The following is an 18,242-nucleotide window of genomic DNA, read 5'->3' on the forward strand; positions in this document are numbered from 1 at the left end:
GAGAAGATGACAGTGTAAGGCTTGAGTTCTAAGGTCAGCTCTGTCACTGAGTTAGGTTGACCTTCAGCAACTTGTCTTCCCCGAGCTTTCACTCGGCTATTTTAATTCAGAGACTTGACTAGTTAGTATGTCTGCGATATGATTCAGGGGCCACCGGGAAAGTTACATCGAATTTACTTGGATTGAAGAAGGACGAGTGTGTTTTTGTCTCATCTTCATTTCTCGTTGTCACAGGCCAGTGTCTCATCTGGGTCCAGTGTTCCTCTCCAAAGTGTGAGAAATGGAGGCAGCTTCGTGGAGGCATTGATCCCTCAGTTCTCCCAGATAACTGGTCTTGTGATCAGAACCCAGGTAGAAAGGAATGGAAATGTTTTCTCCAGTTTTTATTACTCCTCCGTTTCTTTCTCAGCATGTCTCCTTTCAGTTAGGTACAACTTAGATAGAGCTGGCATTGAGGGTCCTTGTGGGCACTGGGAAGGGAGGATCTTCCTGTTCTGTGGGAGGAAGGATGGGTGGCCTGGGAACCTTTATGAGTACACCAAGTGAATCCACCTGTGTCAACCTTGCCTGATGGTATCAGTGCTTCCTGGAATATGGGTGTTGCACTGTGGATATAGAGAGATATATGACGTGGGGAAAAGCAAGTGAGAAAGACCCAGTGAGCTTAGCATTCATTCTAGACTATTTGAAGGGGTTTGGGACAGATTATGATCATCTTGTCCAGCGCACTTATTTTCCAGATGAGAAAGCCTCTTAGAGAAACGACCCCCACACTGCTCCACAGAGGGGCAGAGTCACACTGGGATGGAGCAGGACCCTCTTGCCTGTGGCTGCATTTCCTCTATGGGTTTCTAGTCTCTTCCACCTGCAGCCTGTACCACTTCCCTTTGCCCTCTCTGTGGTCTGCATCCTGGTTTCACCCTTTGAGCCTCCTGTTTCTGTAGTCCTTCTCTTTTGGCAGACCTGAACTATAATCGCTGTGATATTCCTGAGGAGACCTGGACAGGGTGTGAGAGCGATGTGGCCTATGCCTCCTATGTTCCAGGATCCATCATCTGGGCCAAGCAATACGGTTACCCCTGGTAGGGCACCATAACAGAGAATATCTTTCCTGAACTTGGGAGTGGTAGAGTCATGCGGAGAGGAAAGGATATGGCAATCATTTGTCATAGATGTGGTACCTTCATTAGAAAGAGCATCAGTGAGGGAAAAGATAGAGGGCTGAGCTGGGAGCCTTTGGAAGACTGTAGGTTTCAGGGTGGAGGTGGGATCTCTGGAAAAATGGGTCCAATGATACTGCAGTGAGTGGGGGAAAATAAAAGAGGACCTAAAGCAATTTCTTGTTTTTGAGACAATGCTAGCCTTGAGCTTGAAATCCTGCCTAAACTTCCCTAGTGCCTGAATTGTAAGGCACATGTCACCAAGCCCTGCTTCAAGGCATTTAAAAATGTTGAGATGCGAGAGACATGCAAAGTAAAGAGAAGGATGAGTAGGTTAGCCTCTTTTCTGGTGACGGTTAGAGGTTCTGTCCACAGGCTTGCTAGGATGACTGAGCTTTCTTTGATGCTGGTGGAAGTCAAGCCAGTCACTTGGTAGTGGCTAACGGAGTATAGCTTTTGGATCTTCTACAAAACATCTTGCTCTTTTCCATGTGTGCATGATGGTGAGGTTGTGTTCTGATCATAACCTCTTTCTCTCCCATCCCATCCCTCTTCCCCAGGTGGCCAGGCATGATAGAATCTGACCCTGACCTGGGGGAGTATTTTCTTTTTGCATCTCATCTTGATTCCCTGCCGGTGAGTTTCTTGGTTCTGCCGAGCAGCAGCATAACCATCCTAACATGTTTAGAGTTAGAAACATAGATGTAGCCAGTAGACACATGTGGAAGCAAACACTTAACTGGAGTTACAGATATGGAGGGGAGATAAACACACAGAGAGATGAACTTATATTGAGATACATTTGCTTCCTAGCATGGCGTTTTTGTTTTGTTCAGTACACATTGCTTGGGATTCCTGAGGTCAGCATAGAGGAACAGTGGAGTGAGCTGGGTAGGTGAGCCAGGGCTCAGGGAATATATGAGCTCCAGCATCTTCCCTGTGAATCCCCTCCCTCCCCCACACTCTGTCTTTCTCTACCATTTCTGACAAGGGAAAAGCAGAGAGAAGGGCAGGAACCAAACAAGCCCATCTTTTGTTACAGTCCAAGTACCATGTGACATATTTTGGAGAAACAGTTTCTCGTGCGTGGATCCCAGTTAGCATGCTGAAGAACTTCCAGGAGCTGTCCCTGGAGCTAGCCAGAGTGGTGAGCAAACTTTGGGGATCTGCTGTGATACAGGGAACAGGGCACTTTTGTGTGTGTCTTTGTTTGCTGTTTTTTGAGAGAGGGTCCCAGGCTTGCTTGGAACTCACTGTGTAGTCAAGGATGACCTAGAACATCTGATCCTCCTGCCTCCAACCTCCTAAATCCCAGGATTACAGGCAAGCACCACCACACCATGTTCTGAGTCAGTTTGAAAGTTGCAGCAGTAAGGGCCCAGGTTAACTCAGGGTTTCTCAGTCCTAGCACTGTGGGCATCTTGGTCCACGTAGTCCTCTGCATGCAGGTGTTAGCAGCATCCCTGGGCACTGCAGCATCCTCTATCCTATGTCTTGCCCTCTTCTAGTTGTGACAGCTAAATAATTGTCCCCAAACTTTGTCTCCTGGGAGACAGTCTTCCCTAGTGGAGAAGCATGTGGTTAGCTAAATCGTATTTCTTCCCTATAATCATTTTGGGTTTAACTAGCCTTAAAGTGAGCAGAGATGCTAAAGCCCATTGTGATGACCTTTGGAATTATGGAGTTGGGAGAAAAGATGTTTGTTGTATGCCTACTATTCAATCGAGCTACGAGCATTAAACTGCTGGGTTCAGAGGAACTCGTGAGAAGCTGAAAAGTGGAGTCCCCTGAACTTCAGTCTTCTTTTCCTTCAAATCCCTGTGTGATTCACTGTGGAGGGCACTAAAGCACCAGAGGTTTATTGGGAAGGAGAGTGTTGTTTCTGAGCCCAGGAAGATTAAGAATAGAGTGTCATGTCAGTACCCGGAACTGATAGTTAAGCAATTGTAGCTAAGATAATGTCCAAGTCAGGGGTGGTGATTCACATCTATAATTCAGCATTCAGGAACCTGAGGTAGCAGAGTTGCTGTGAGTTTGAGGCCAATAGGCTGTAGTGAGTGCCCAGCCAGACTGAGCCACAGTGTGTGGGGAGAGAGAGAGAGAGAGAGAGAGAGAGAGAGAGAGAGAGAGAGAGAGAGAGAGAGAGAGAGAGAGAGAGGAGAGAGAGAGATAGATAGATAGTGGTATGTTGCGGTCACTTTTCTAATAATATTATTATTAATTTTTCTTTTAAAAATATTTATTTTATTTTTAATTGTGGATATGTGCACTTCATGCAAGTATCTACAGAGGCCCAAAGCTTCAGATCCCCCGAGGCTGGAGTTTAGATGGTTATTAATTGCCTGATGTGGATGCTGAGAACTGAACTTGGGTCCTCTGGAAAAGCAATATTTAGCTGCTGAGCCATCTCTCTAGCCCCATATTGAATAATTTCAAGAATTATTAGTTATTTGAGAGTTTTTATGTTGACTATTTTTAAAGATATATCTATCATGAACTCTAACCTTCTATCTTAGAAAAAATGCAAGAACAAGGACTATGGCCAGAAACTGGAGGCAGCCATAAGGATGGCTCACAAGGCAGAGCAGATCAGTGTTCAGGTGGGCGAGTGCCCAGCCCACAGGCTGGGTCCCCCTGCTGCCCCACAGCCGGGATCTGTTTTCCCTGCCTGGCCGGGTTTCCTGATGCCTAAGCCATCCACTCCTTTCCTACCCTTGGACAGGTGATGTCTTCTCTCAGCCCAAACACAGTTTTTACCCTCAAATCCCTCTGGAAGGAGCAGGGGTGGGGTAAAGAATGACACGTGAATTTCTCTTTCCTAGTTACTTGTCCCATCATGAATAAAGTAGAAAAGAGATTATAATTAATCTCCATTAAAGGATCAGATAAAACTAATGTGATATTTCAAGTGAAAATGGTTTGGAAGATGAACACAGACTTTGTCAGTACTAGAATCTAGAAGACAGGGCAAAAACTGGGTCTGGGAGGGTGGTGGGGGACACTGTTGTGTCTGGGAGGGTGGTGGGGGACACTGTTGTGTCTGGGAGGGTGGTGGGGGACACTGTTGTGTCTGGGAGGGTGGTGGGGGACACTGTTGTGTCTTGGTTCCCCAGGAGCGGGTTAACTTGTTTGGTTTCTGGAGTCGATACAATGGATCTGACGGCAGTGGGGAAGGGAAAGGTAGGAAAGTAGTGGCGGGAGGGTGGAGAGCCCCTTCTCCCTGTAGGACCCAAGCCTGCACCCTCCCCACTCCAGATTCTCTAGTGGGCGCTCTTGTGACTGTGACCCCGGAGAGGATGAGGCAGGGTATGTGAGTGTGGTGAGTGTGACCGTGGTGACATGGGAACCATCCCAAGGACTTGGCAGGCAGGGTTGGAAGATGGATTTCCAGAAATTACCTCCACCTCACCAGATGCATCGTGGACACATAGTCTTCCTTCCTTTCCCTCGCCCGCCTAGATTTGATGGTCTGTGAGCCCAGCCGCCCCGAGTGTTGTCTGGAGAAAGAGAAGGACTCAGAGGAGGAGAAGGAGGAGAAAGAAGAGAAGAAAGTAAAGCTGCTTTAGAGAAAGTTCTTGTGACATTTCTGCTTGGGATTCCTGGAGGGATGCGGTTGGCATAGAGTGGCGGTTCCTGTGAACCATCCAGCCCCAGGCCCTGACAGGCTGGCCTCACCCTGAGGCTCCCAGGGCTGGGGTGGTGGCAGGGGAGTTTTCCTTCCTTGCTGTGGGACTTTCTCAGCCCTTTAGGAGATTTCTTCGTGAGCACAGTCTCAGTTTGTGCTGTGTTCCTTTGGTTCTTCATGTAATTTCGGGGAGCCCCTCGTACTTTTTCCACTCCTTTCTCCTGGGTGGGGACTTAAGATGCCACCCCTTTTCTTAGGATCACTGTGAAACATGCATTTTTCTCTTTCTCTTTTATCTTTTAGTTTACCGTGGTTTTTTTTTTTTTGTTAAAAAAATTATTACACTTATTTACTTGGGGGTGGGAATGCGTGCCAGAGAACAATTTGAGGGAGTTGGTTCTCTGTTTCTACCATGTGGGTCCCTCCAGCGGAACTCAAGTTGTCAGGCTTAGAGCCACTGAGCCATCTCACAGTCTCTAATTTACCCCCCCCCACACACACACTGGCTTAATTTCCTTCGTATGCATTCAATCTTTGCATTGACTGGTACTAAACAGGATGGGAAGGTGACCACATGTTTTCTATGTCCTGCTACAGGTTTAAACTGCATCAGGCTGCAACAAAACCTAATTTGACTTTCTGAAGCCCACCATTATTCTCTAGCACCCCTCTACTAAAAAGAGAATATGTGTTCAGGTGCATGTGTGTGTAGGTGTGCACATATGTATGTGCAAATGTTTATGGAGGCCACAGGTCAATCTCAAGTGTCATTCTTCAGGTGCCTTCCACCTTGGTTTTTGAGCTCTATCTGGAACTTGTCCATTTAGTAGGTTGGCTGACAAGCCCGAAGGATGCACCTGTTTTCATGTCCCTGGTGCTGGATTACAAGTGTGCCCCATCACGTGCAGCTTTTTTAGTTTGTTTTTTGAGACAGGGTTTCTCTGTGTAACAGTCCTGGCTGTCCTGGAACTCGCTTTGTAGATCAGGCTGGCCTTGAACTCATCACACAGTTTTTTTATGTGTGTTCTGGAAATTGAACTCAGTTCCTCGTGTTTGCATGGGAATCACATGACTAGGTGCCTTCTCAGTTTTAGGAAGAATTTTGTGATTCATTTTACTTTTTTCTGTTCTTTCCCTATTGAAGGATCCAACTTTGCCTAGACCCAAGCCAGCTAAAATACAGACCAAAAAAACCAAGTCAAGAGGTAAGGAAGACAGCTGGAAAGGGGCAAGTCCCACAGGTAGGAGGGCAGAGGCAGAGAGTAAGTGTTTTCCAATAGCTGTGCTGGGCTGAATCTCATTTCCAGGACCTGAGAGTACAGGCTGGGCCGATGCCAGGGAGGAAGTCATAGTGCCTCGTTCTTGTTTCCAAAGACTTAGTGAAAGGTGTAGGGCTCAGCTAGGTCACCAAGGTTGAGTTCTTGGAGAAGGCTGGTTCTGAGGAGAACCGTGGTGGGGAGAAGACCCTGGGTCAGCAATGTCAAGATGGCTAGAGCTGGAAGCCACTGAGGGAACCTGCTAGACTGAGAATGAGGAGGAGATGTGGGACGAGGCAGAAACAAAACACATTTTCTTCATGCTTGGCGGCTGGGGCTTTACAGGCCCATCAGGAGGACCAGCCGGGACTTCAAAAGAAAAGACTGTGAAGAAGTCTCTGGGCAGTGAGTCTGCAGTCCCTCCTGGACCCATTATGGGAGGGAAAGAAGAACAGGGGAATTTAGACCTGGACCATCCAGGTAGGGATCAGAGACTCGAGGGCCAGGGGGGAAATGAAGATCTTGTCTGCATCTCCTCTCCCTGGGTCATTTCTGAACAGTTCTATAACTCTTCATGCTTTTGTGCTGCAGTAGGAGGATTATGAAGTTGAGGCTGGCCTGTGTTGTATATAAGTTCTAGGCTAGCATGGGCTACATAGTGGGACCCTTTTTCAAAAACATCAAAAAAAAAAAAAAAAGGATAGGAACAGGAGAAGGAGAATAAATGAAATTCTGAATGAAAGACCATGTCTCAGATTGAACCTAGAACATGCTTTATAAACTTAATTGTGGCCAGTTATAGTATGTAAGGCCTTTAATCCCAGCACCCAAGAGGCAGAGGCAGGCAGCTCTCTGAGTTTCAGGCCAGCCTGGTCTATACAGTCTAGGCCAGACAGAGCTACATAGTGAGACTCTGTTTCAAAATAACTAAATAAACAACAAACTTAGTTGTTACTGATTTGATTAAATCTAATGATAATCCAATGGTAAAGAGCATTTATTGATGTGGGCTGGCTATGTGGATGCTTGATGCTTCCATGATGTTCTCTCTAAGTCTTTCAGTGGTTCCATTACTAGATAGTTGGCATTTTACACTTAAATGTTTTGTTTGTGTGTGCATGTTTGCATGCCATGGTGCAGATGTAGAGGTCAGAAGGCAACATTTGGGAGTCAGTTCTCTCCTTCTACCATGTGGCTTCCCCCACTGAACCATCTCACTGACTTGTTTTGTTATTGAGACAAGGTCTCACTATGTAGTCCTAGCTGACGGGGAACTCACTATATAGACCAGGCTGCCCTTGAATTCACTGAGATATACCTGCCTTTGCCTCCAGAGTGCTGGAATTAAAGGTGTACACCACCATGCTCAGCTTCTGGTTTTTTAAAATATAATCTTTTGAGAACTTTTTCTCTTTCTTTTTTGGGGGTGGGGATGGGGTGAGATTTAAGATAGCGTTTCTCTGTGTAGCCCTACCTATCCTGGAACTCACTCTTGTAGACCAGGCTGGCCTTGAACTCACAGAGATCCACCTGCCTCTGCATCCTGAGTGCTGGGAATAGAGGGCATGTGTTACCGCTGCCCAGCTTGGGAATTTCTTACAGTGCATTTTGGTCATGTTCACCCCTCAGCTTCTCCTATATCTATGCTCTTCACACTCCTCTCCCTAATCACACAAGCTTGGGTTTTCTTCTTCCCCTCACCAGTTTGTCCAGCTCGTCTTGGAGTGGGGCCTGGCCTGGAGTGTAGTTGCCGTACCAGGGGTTAGTCAGATTAAAGAAAACTAACGTTCCCTCTCCCATCAGTGATCAAGCTAAATCAAGCACTGGCTGCTCTTCCAGAGGACCCAGGTTCAGTTTCTGGCACACACACCACAGCTCACAACTTTAGTTCCTGGGGATCCAACACCCTCTTTAGAACCCCCTGGGCACTTCCTGTATGTGATGCATATACATGCAGGGAAAACAACCATATACACAAAATAAAATTAAATCTTTCTTAAAAAATGCCAGTAGCATCTCATCCTGTAGTGAGATTTCATGTCCTTTCTATACTGAATTTTATCTGGTTTAAGCTTGTGTAGATCTTATACCTGCTGTCACAATCCCTGTGAGTTCATATGTGCAACTGACCTCTTATGTTCAGAAATACTGTTTCCTCTACCTCTGGCTCTTACACAGCCTTTTGCCTTGACTCCCCTCTTTTTCAAAGATCCTTGAGCCGTGGGTAGAGGGATGTTAGTGTGTCCCCATGAGGACTGAGATACCACAGTCTCTCATTCTCAGGACGTTGGCCAGTTGAGTGGCTCTGTTAATTGTCACCTGCTGCAAGGAGAAGCAGCTCTGACAAGGTTGAGAGACACACAGATCTGTGGGGACAGCAGTGAAGTTGTTAGAGTCACTTTAATTCTATGTCCATTAAGTAGAGGATGGGAGTGGATTTTCCCTGAGGGCCAAGGATTGTCACATGCAGGTTCTTGGACCCTTTAATAGTGCCAGGTGTGGGTTCCATCTCATGGAATGGGCTTTAGATTTTTTTTTTTTGGTTTTTCGAGACAGGGTTTCTCTGTGTAGCTTTGCGCTTTTCCTGGGACTCACTTGGTAGCCCAGGCTGGCCTCGAACTCACAGAGATCCACCTGCCTCTGCTTCCCGAGTGCTGGGATTAAAGGCGTGTGCCACCACCGCCCGGCTGGGCTTTAGATTTTTGACATTTTATTTATTTATTTTTAATATATATATATTTAAATTTTAATATATATTAAAAATTAATATATATTTAAAATTTTTATATGTATGTGTGTTTTGCTTGCATATAAATGCATACTTGGTGCTCACAGAGGCCAGAAGAGGGTGTCATATCCTCTGGAACTGGAGTTACAGGTGGTTATGAGCCACCATGTGAGCATTGGGAATTGAAACACAGTCTTCTACAAGAACAGCATGTTCTGTTAACTGCTGAGCCGTCTTTCCAGCTCCTTGACATTTCAGATACAACTGTAGTAAGTAGGGCGCTCAGAAGTGTTCAGATTTGTTCAAGACCCATGTTGACTACACAGCTAACACAAGGCTGGAGTCCAAATGTGACCTGAAAGCCCATGTTCTGAATTCTGATGAAGACTATCCTTCCAGATGCTTTAAACACAAGAATCCAGATCTGGCTTGTAAAACATCAGGATAGGTTGACTTAAAGGGACTTTCAACTTTGTCCTTTGTTTTCTTTAGGCCCTAAAAAAAAATTTAAGACTCCTGAAAGCAAGGCCTCAGCTACCGAATTACCCAAGGAGAAAGCAATTAAAACTGATTCAAAGTGCCCTGCTCCACCAGCTCCACACGGGGCTTGTCCATTGGGAAAGGAAGGTCCTGGGCCTCAGGAGCCCCTGACACAGGAGGCAGCAAGTTTCCCCCCTGAAGATGATGGTTCCAGTGACCTGGACTTGGAACAACTCATGGAAGACATTGGAGAGGCAGAGGAGAGAGGGGAGTCGCAGCAGAGGGATGGCTCAGAAGAGTTCCTGGCGGGCCTCTTTGAGGAGTAGTGTGCTCTGGACCTTCTACTGCTGACTGCCTCTCAGTGATCCTGAGCAGATGTTGAATGTCGGGGTTGGTGACCTGCTCCATGTTTCAGGTCAGAGCTGTGCTTCATGGGTAATAAAGCAGGTCTCTGGGTCCACTGCTTAGGCTGTGCTTCCTTTCATGTCGCTATGGCAAACTGCTTTCTCTGGAAGGTATAGGAGGCTGGGGAAAGCAGCAGGACCCAGGCCTGGGGAACCTTCAGAAAAGCATCTCTGTGGTCTTGACTCCCCTACTTCCTGGGGGTGACATGGCCTTAGGAAAGCATTGTGACCATCTGGTGTTTAGTTCCCTGTCTCACACCATCTATCTAGGGTTGTTGCTGATGTCCAGTGTGGTGGTCCATGGGAACCAGTCACAGAGTGTACTGGTTATTACCCTCCCAGATGTGGGTGTACATCTTGTAGACAGGCTGCCAGCATTTGGGGATCCCCTGCCTTGGGCCGCTAGAAAAAAGTGATAGAGGAGGGGATATTAGAGGGCCAGAAGTTAAGGGTCACACGAGTGACTCTTAATTAGATTCATTTAGGCAAATTCTGTGGATTGTTTTATTTTTGTAGGAAGATCTAGAAAGTTAAAAAAGGGAACTCGGAGTTTCTGATTTTCTCTGAGCTCAAACGTCCTGACGTATGGATTTCTGTCTCTGGCCATGGGTATCAGTGACCCATGAGATTTTGTCTCTGGCTGTGGGTATCAGTGGAAGCTGGGAGTCTTCTCACTAGAAACACAGGTGACTCTGAGATCGTCACCCAGACCCACTCATTTGGTCTTTACGATGGAGTACACAGTCTCTTCCTGGGGGTTCCCATGGACGGGCTGGCAGGGTGGTGTTCCTGGGGAGGCTGGGCTTGAGAGGGCAATGGAAGCGTACACGATGTTGTTATCCTGCGGGGACAAGAGGTTGGATGGCAGCAGTGCAGCTGTGGCCACCATAAAGCAGCAGCTGCAGCCTGAGTGTCCTGCCCACACCTGCAGCAGCTGCAGCCTGAGTGTCCTGCCCACACCTGCAGCAGCTGCAGCCTGAGTGTCCTGCCACACCTGCAGCAGCTGCAGCCTGAGTGTCCTGCCCACACCTGCAGCAGCTGCAGCCTGAGTGTCCTGTCACACCTGCAGCCTCCACCCTTCTGCCTCCTTCTTCAACATCCCTTTAACTTCCCTCAGGCCTGAGTCTGAGTGGCTTACCTTGGGGTTCTCTTTGGGGTCCATATATTGTCCTAGAGAAAAGGAACACAGAGTGCTGAGGTCAAGCTGTGACAGGAAGGGAGACAGATGGCTGGGAGTTCCAACAGTGAGGTGAGGACCTTGGTTACATGGGAGGGACAGGGTGAAGGAGGGAAGGGAGAAAATACAGAGGGATGCTCATGTAAGTGTGGGGTCTTGGGAGAAGACGGCAGCGAGGTGGGGAAACAGGAAGCTGACAGAATTTACCTTCAGGTTCAACATTCTCAGTGTTTTCAATGAGGTCCCTGCACAGGAACAAATGTACAACATATCAGAATCTGGACAGGAAAGGGTTAAGACATCAGGTGCTGGGCTGCAGAGATGGCTCAGTTAGGTAAGTAAGTGTCACATAAACAGGAAGTCCTGATTGCAGACCCAGGACCCACAGAATGCTGGATGCTGGAGAAGCCGAGACAGGCAGATACATCCCTGGAGTTCACTGGCCTGGACTAACAGAAGAGCTCTAGATTCAGGGATAGACCCTGTCTCAAAAGATAAAGTGGAGGGCTGGAGAGACAGTTCAGCTGGCAAAGTGCCCACTTCACAAACACGAAGACCCAGATTTAGATCCCTAAGGACCCATGTGAAAAAAGCTGGACATGATGTGCCTGGAGAGTGGGGATGGAGAGAGCAGGATCCCTGAAGCAGCCTGGTCCCACTGATGAACTCAGGTTAGTGAGAGACCCTACCTCAAAATAAATATTGAATAAAGGTTGGAGAAACTGAGGTGAGTCACTACGTAGACCTCTGGCCTCTACACACATGCACAAGTGCACACAGAGACAACATACATGCAGGAACACAAAAGAGAACAGAGAGCTACTAAGGAAGACACACCATTGATCTCTGGCTTCTACACACATGGACACATGTGGATGTGCACCTGCACATGCACACACAGGAACAGTAACAACACACACAGAACTGGGCATGGTGGTGCATGCTTGTAATCTCAGTGCTCAGGAGGTGGAGACAGGGGACTCCTGATGTTCACTGGCCAACCAACCTGGTCCAACTGGTGAGTTCCAGACCAGAAGGAGACCCTGTCTGAACTAAACCAAACAAAACACACCAAACAATAACAACAGCAATAACAAAGATCCAAAACCCAAGGTGAAATGACTTCGTGGGTAAGGCCAGACCATGAAGACTGACAACTTGAGTTTCATCCCAAGGATCTACAAGGTGGAAGAAAAGAGAAAGCTCTCAGAAGTTGTCCTGTGATCGCCACATGTGGGCCATGTCAAGTCCTACTCACACACATGGATACACATGCACGCAAACATACAAAATCCAATAAACATAATTATTTAAAAGAGTGGATGGCACTTGAGAACACACGCACACGCACACGCACACGCACACGCACACGCACACCAGGAACTGGTTCATTCTGAATGGTCTCTGCCATCCTCAGTGACTCAAGATGACATCATGGTGTTCGGCCCTCAGAATTAGACTTTCTCTGGAAGAGAATGAAAGACCATTGGGAAGGTGGCATGGCTGAGGCGTCTCAGCACTAGCTGAAGGCGAGTCATTCTAGGAATCGGCTTGCCCTGGGCGGGAAAAGAGACTAGAAATAGGAAGAACCGAGTCTATCCTCTCTCACTACCCTGGAAACTAGAAGACAAGAAAGTTTCAGATCTCCTGGTAGGTGCTCTGGCTGGGTTTGATAAGAAAGGACCTGAGATGGGACTGGAGGAAGGGCATCTGGCCAAAGAAGCCACAGAGAGAGCAGAGATGGAGGAAGCTGGGATGCAGTGTGGCTAGTGGATGCTTGAGTTATCTGCACAAGGCTGTGGGTTCCATCCCAGCACCTCATAAACCGGGTGTGGTTCGATGCCTGTCCTTCCAACAGTTGGGAAGTGGAGGCAAAAGATCAGAAGTTCAAGGTCATCCTTGGCTACAGAGTGAGTTAGAAGCCAGCCTGAACTAATTGAGACCCTTTCTCAGAGAAAAGGGCTTGGAAGAGGAAGGTTCAGAGCAGGCCATGTACAGTAGGAAAAGAAGAGGCAGGAGAGAAGGGTGGAGAGGTTTGGAGGTGAAGAGAAAAGGGTAAGAGATATGGAAGATCTGGAACAAAGGATTCTGGGACAGAGGGGCTCACTGACCATAGAGAAAGACAGAGAGAAGAAAGGGAAGGATGGGAGAGCTGTTGAATCCAGGCGGATGTTCAAGGCTGAGAGGAAACAGAGACAGAGAGGGCAGCCCAGGAAATGGAAGGAGAGAGGGAGGAAGTCTGAGGCCTAAAGTGGGTGTTGTTCTGGGAAGGAGACTCCTGAGACCCTGAACTCCTTGTCAGTGTGTGAATCTGGTGCCTGAGGAGCCTGAGGTCATAGAGGACAAGGAGGGAGGAGACAGAATGAGTCAGTGGTTAGGGAGATGTGAAGAGCCCTGTGTGTGGTTCTCCTTTTTTTATGTTATTTGAAGGGGCTGGAGAGATGGCTCAGTGGTTAAGAGTGCTGGCTGCTCTTGCAGAGGACCCGGATGGCGCTCACCTGGCTGGGGTTTCGGCTTTAGTCCTCTGTCCTGTGGGGAAGAAACAGTGTCAGTGTGACATCAGTGCTGATCCTCCATCATCCCTCTCAGCTGTCCTCTGTGTGCAGACCACCTTCAGAGGACAGGGGAGCAGAGAACCTGCCCCAGGCAGTCAGAGAGGAGCCTGAGCTCCCTCTGCTGGGCTGTGTCCTACACAGCAACCTCCCCAGATCTCTGCTAGGTCCATGTCCACCCCTGTCTCCTCTGCTTCCTTCACCAACCTTGAGTTCCCTCACTCCACACCTGCCTCATCTACTCTGCATTCACCAGCCTTCCTTTTTGTGCTTTTAGAGACCGTCTCTTTCTGGATTATATTTCACTCTACTGATCTATTTGTCTTGGTCCATACTATGCTGTTTTAATGACTATAGTTTTTTTAAATTGTCACTTATTTATTATATGGTCGGGAGTGTGCCACAGTTTTTATAGATGTCAGAGGACAACTTGCAGGAGTTGATTTTTTTCACCATGTGGCTCCCAGGCTTCCACCCTGACTCCTTTTACCCTCTGAGGGCTACTGTAGCTTAAAAAAAAAATCTATTGTTCATTTATTTATTTAATTTATTTAGCTACTGTAGCCTTAAAAGTTTTTAGTTGATGTTGTTTTGTTTTGTTTTGCTTTAAGAATTTTAAAATTATCTGCACCTCTTTTGGTGTGGATGCCATGAGAGCAGAGGCCTGTGGGATTCAGGAGAGGGCTTCCGATAATTTGCCTGCAGCCGGAGTTACAGGCGGTTGTAAACTGCCTGATGTGGGTGCTGGAGCAGAACTCAGGTTCTCTGCCAGAGCAGCCAGTGCTCTTAACTGCGGGGCCATCCCTCCAGCCTCCTGTTGCAACTTGGATAAACTGTGGGATCAGGCAGGGTAAGTGCTCCATTATTGGCTATTTTTGTTATTTCATTTCATTTTGTTTTCAAGAATATACATGAATTTGGGAAGATGAATTATTTTTCAAAACTCCCATTGTACTTTAGATAAGAATTACATTGAATTTACTGATTATTTTTGTAGTACAGACAGCTTTTTAAAAAAATCCTTAATTCATTTTTATTGTATGACTGTTTGCCTGCTGGTATTTCTGTTTGCCACACATGTGTCTGGTCCCTGTGGCAGTCAGAAGAGGGCATCAGATCCCCTGGAACAGCAGTTACAGGTTATTGTGAGCCATTGTCTGGGTGCTGGAATCAAACACTGGTCCTCTGCAAGAGCAGCCAGTGCTCTTAACAAATGATCCATCTCTCCAGCCTCCTAATACAGACATCTGAACTAATTTTTCTATTTTAAGAATGAGATGATTCCGCCGGGCGGTGGTGGCGCACGCCTTTAATCCCAGCACTCGGGAGGCAGAGCCAGGCGGATCTCTGTGAGTTCGAGGCCAGCCTGGGCTACCAAGTGAGTCCCAGGAAAGGCGCAAAGCTACACAGAGAAACCCTGTCTCGAAAAACCAAAAAAAAAAAAAAAAGAATGAGATGATTCCTACTCACCCGCTTCCTCTTTCTTTCAACAATGTCAGCCACTGTGTTTTGGAGAACAAGTCATTTGGTGCCTTAGTTTAGACTTTTTCACTCCCCCCCCCCCCCCGAGACAGAGTTTCTCTGTGTAGTTTTTTTTTTCTTTTTTGTGTGTCCTGGAGCTTGCTCTGTAGTCCAGGCTGGCCTCGAACTCACAGAGATCCACCTGGCTCTGCCTCCTGTGTTCCTGGATTAAAGGCATGTGCCACTTCTGCCCGGCCTTCCCTATGTGTTTTTAGATTATAATTTTAGTTTTAGAGATTTATTTTCATTTGTGTGTATATATATATGTGTACATGATTGTGTATGCCATCCTGTTCCCATATGTCCAAGGAGGCCAGAGAGAGCCCTGGTGCCTGAAGCTAGACTTACAGGAGGTTGTGAGCTGCTCCATATGGGTGCTGGGAACTGAACTGGGGTCCTCTGCCAGGGCAGCAAGTGCTCTTAACTCCTGAACCATCTCTCTCTGTTTTCTTTTTGACTTATAAATACACTTTTTTTGTTTGTTTTTGACAGCTCTGTGAGATCCACACAGGCACGTCTAATAGATCCCCAACTCAGCTGGTTAGCCCACTCCTAACTAACCCAAACAATTAAATTGTTTTCATTGTTTAATTGTTTGAGTTAGGTTAGGGTTAGATTTGAATGAAAAGTCTTCATAACAGGCTCATCTATTTGAAATCTTGGTTGTATTTGGGAGGTTGCGAACCATTTAGGAGGTGCAGCCTTCTGGAAGAGTTATGTGTCACTGGAGGTGCGTGTTGAGAATGCATTGCCCCCACCACCACTTCCAACCTTCTCCCTGGTTTTTTTCTGCATGTGTTGCAGATGTGACTTCTCAGTGTCCTGCTTCAGCTGCCCCTCCACTATTAACCTTCCTTCTGGACCACAAGCCAAATCCAGTTCTTCCTTCCACAAGTTACTTTTGATCACGATGTTTTATCACTGCAGTGGAAAAGTAACCGCCATTACACACTCTCAAACAGACTTCCTTTCTCAGTTCCTATATGGCTTGGTTGTTTCACCAGAGTGTTTCTCAACACACTTAGACTTGTTCCTGTTTCCTGTTCCCTGTGCCATCCATCTAATCACTGAGTGTTTGTTTGAGGTCTTCCACACCCAAGGATGACTCTGAACTACTGATCCTCCTGCCTGCCCCTTCCACACACTGGAGTTACAGACATGCACTACCACACCAGGCTAATCACAAAGTCTGAAAGCTTTTGCCTGGACATTTTCCTGGTTCTAGCCATTCATCCCCATGTGCAGCTCCACTGTGGCAAAGTGACACAGCCTGTTCCCCTCCAGTCTGTCCTCTGCACCCTAAGACTGTGATGTCAGAATCCAGCTGCTGCTCAGGGCACAGCACCGCCCTTCACCTCTCACAGAGACACTGCTGTCCAGACACTGTTCTCTCCAGCTGACCTGCTTCCATCCAGGTCCAGGGGTTCTTACCTGGGCAGTGATTTTAGTCAATGATGGTATTAGTGACCACACATCCTGTTCCCTCTCCTGCCTCTTTCCTGGTTCAGCTTGTGCAGTGAAACCACCCCTATCCTCAGAAGGACATAAAAAGAATCCCCTTCTCTCTTAGAGCTCCTGCCATGTGGGTGGAGCCTGAAATCTCCTTAGGAGTGCCCTGCCATGTTGATATCTACCTTTCTGCCTGTCCATCGCATCAATAATTCTCAGTAAACGTCTTCCTCCCTGGTAATCTGTCTCAGTGACCCTCTTGAATCCCCATCTGAGATTTTCACACACACTGATGTCATTACACCAGGGCACTGTGGTGGCCACTGCATTTTTCCTCTGGTATCAGAGACTTGGGGACCTGATTTACCAGGTTCCCTCTGGTCATTTCCTGCCTCCCCCACCAGCACCACACTGCTCAAGAGTTCCTGAAATGGTTTACCTTTCCTAGAAGGCCAAAGAGTGTCCTCTTCATGACTACCAGCCCTTTTCTATTTTGTGGAAGGAGGAGGGTTGAGATTAATTCTCATATAATCCAGGTTAGTCTTGAACTCAAGATCCTCCTGCCTCCACCTCCCAGGTGCACTTACTGAGGTGTGGATCACCACTGGCTGTCAGTGTTTTCATTTTTTAATTGTATTAGATGTTTTTATGCACCATGTGTGTGAGTGTGTACACACCATGGTGTGGGTGTGTTAAAGGACAACGTCCAGGACTCAAGCTCTTTCCTGACTCAGCCATGCCCTGACCCTCACATCTGGGCTGGTGTCAATCCCCTTCCAGGACTCTGGTGTGGACTGTTCTGTGTAAACACTCAGGAAGTCTGATGGGGTGCAGTCTTGGACCACTTACCTTTCCTTCTCCTCCACCCGAGGAACACTGTCAACCCCACAACCCCAGCCAGGAGTACAGCAGCAGCCACTGCCAACCCAACTCTGGTTCCCAGTCCCAGGTTCTGATTCTTCCCACTCTTCTTCCCTTCTGTGGCTGTGAGTGCAGTTCTGGTGAGTGCAGAAGTTGCCATGGTGGGGCTTGGAGAGGTGGTCCTGGGGGCTGGGAGGAGACGAAGTCAGCATTGAACGTGATTGGGAAGTGTAAGCCAAATAAACCTTTTCCTCCCTAAGTTCTTTGGTCATGGAGTTTTTTTTTTTTTTTATAGCAATAGATACTCGAACTAGGACACCTGCTGGCCCCTGCATCCCAAGTCATGGGCTCTGTTCTAGTTTCAAGTCCTCTGTTGAACCCCCATAGGGACCCTGCTGTGGGATGATTTCTGTCCAGGATGCTGCAATCTGTCTCCTGCAGTGCCAACTCCATTTCCCCCAATAGCAGTGACTGTACCCTGCAGCCATGATGCTCTCATAGGGTTTGGGCACTTCCTGTGAAGAGCAGCCTGGGCCTTTGGTTTGTGTAAGTGGAAGTTTCTCTCCCTTCAACAACTCCTAAATACCTGGCAGCTGCTTCCCAAATTACCACCCAGAGACTTATATAATATATATATATAATATTAATATAACTATATATAAATGCTCTGCTGATAGCTCTGGCTTATTACTAACTGGCTCTTAAATTAACCCATAATTTTTATCTATATTTAACTTGGTACCTTTTCTCAGTAGGGCAGTCTCATCTTGTGTCCTCTGCATCTGCCTGAGGACTCCTGATCCAACACTTCCTCTTCCCAGCATCCCCAGAGACCTGTGTGTGTTGCCATGCACTTGTAATCCCAGTACTTCAAGGGGAAAATAGGCAGATCCCTGTGGCTCACTGCCAGCTGTCCTAGCCCACTTTGTGAGTTTAGCCCAGCGAACGACCCATCAAAGGAAACATAGGAAGAGAGGGAGAGAGACAGAGAGCTAGAGGGAGGGAAAGAGAGACACAGAGAGAGATCTA

At 47.3% G+C, this 18,242-nt stretch overlaps 2 protein-coding genes across 40 annotated transcripts in view; one reads left to right on the forward strand and one right to left on the reverse strand.

Annotated features, from left to right (window-relative positions):
- Positions 1-9,712, forward strand: part of Zcwpw1 (zinc finger CW-type and PWWP domain containing 1) — a 33,900-nt gene extending 24,188 nt beyond the window's left edge. For 18 of the 37 annotated variants that reach the window (XM_076560249.1, XM_076560258.1, XM_076560244.1 and 15 more), the window contains 10 exons: positions 235-351; positions 962-1,082; positions 1,721-1,796; positions 2,203-2,307; positions 3,677-3,760; positions 4,274-4,340; positions 4,620-4,711; positions 5,930-5,990; positions 6,387-6,521; positions 9,262-9,712. In XM_076560249.1, coding sequence (XP_076416364.1) covers positions 235-351; positions 962-1,082; positions 1,721-1,796; positions 2,203-2,307; positions 3,677-3,760; positions 4,274-4,340; positions 4,620-4,711; positions 5,930-5,990; positions 6,387-6,521; positions 9,262-9,575 — 1,172 coding nt within the window. In that variant the 3' untranslated portion in view covers positions 9,576-9,712. The remainder of the gene's footprint in view (positions 1-234; positions 352-961; positions 1,083-1,720; positions 1,797-2,202; positions 2,308-3,676; positions 3,761-4,273; positions 4,341-4,619; positions 4,712-5,929; positions 5,991-6,386; positions 6,522-9,261) is intronic. The other 19 variants (XM_076560270.1, XM_076560267.1, XM_076560257.1 and 16 more) reach the window with 5 other exon arrangements.
- A 127-nt stretch (positions 9,713-9,839) lies between these two features.
- LOC102920158 (paired immunoglobulin-like type 2 receptor alpha) overlaps positions 9,840-18,242 on the reverse strand; it is a 34,120-nt gene continuing 25,717 nt past the window's right edge. For 2 of the 3 annotated variants that reach the window (XM_076560274.1, XM_076560272.1), the window contains exons 3-7: positions 17,202-17,402; positions 13,329-13,359; positions 11,038-11,075; positions 10,792-10,910; positions 9,840-10,494 (exon numbers count right to left, since the gene is read on the reverse strand). In XM_076560274.1, coding sequence (XP_076416389.1) covers positions 10,369-10,494; positions 10,792-10,910; positions 11,038-11,075; positions 13,329-13,359; positions 17,202-17,402 — 515 coding nt within the window. In that variant the 3' untranslated portion in view covers positions 9,840-10,368. The remainder of the gene's footprint in view (positions 10,495-10,791; positions 10,911-11,037; positions 11,076-13,328; positions 13,360-17,201; positions 17,403-18,242) is intronic. The other variant, XM_076560273.1, reaches the window with a different exon arrangement.

This window comes from Peromyscus maniculatus, chromosome 23 (genome assembly GCF_049852395.1).
Source record: "Peromyscus maniculatus bairdii isolate BWxNUB_F1_BW_parent chromosome 23, HU_Pman_BW_mat_3.1, whole genome shotgun sequence".
Lineage (NCBI taxonomy): Eukaryota > Metazoa > Chordata > Mammalia > Rodentia > Cricetidae > Peromyscus > Peromyscus maniculatus.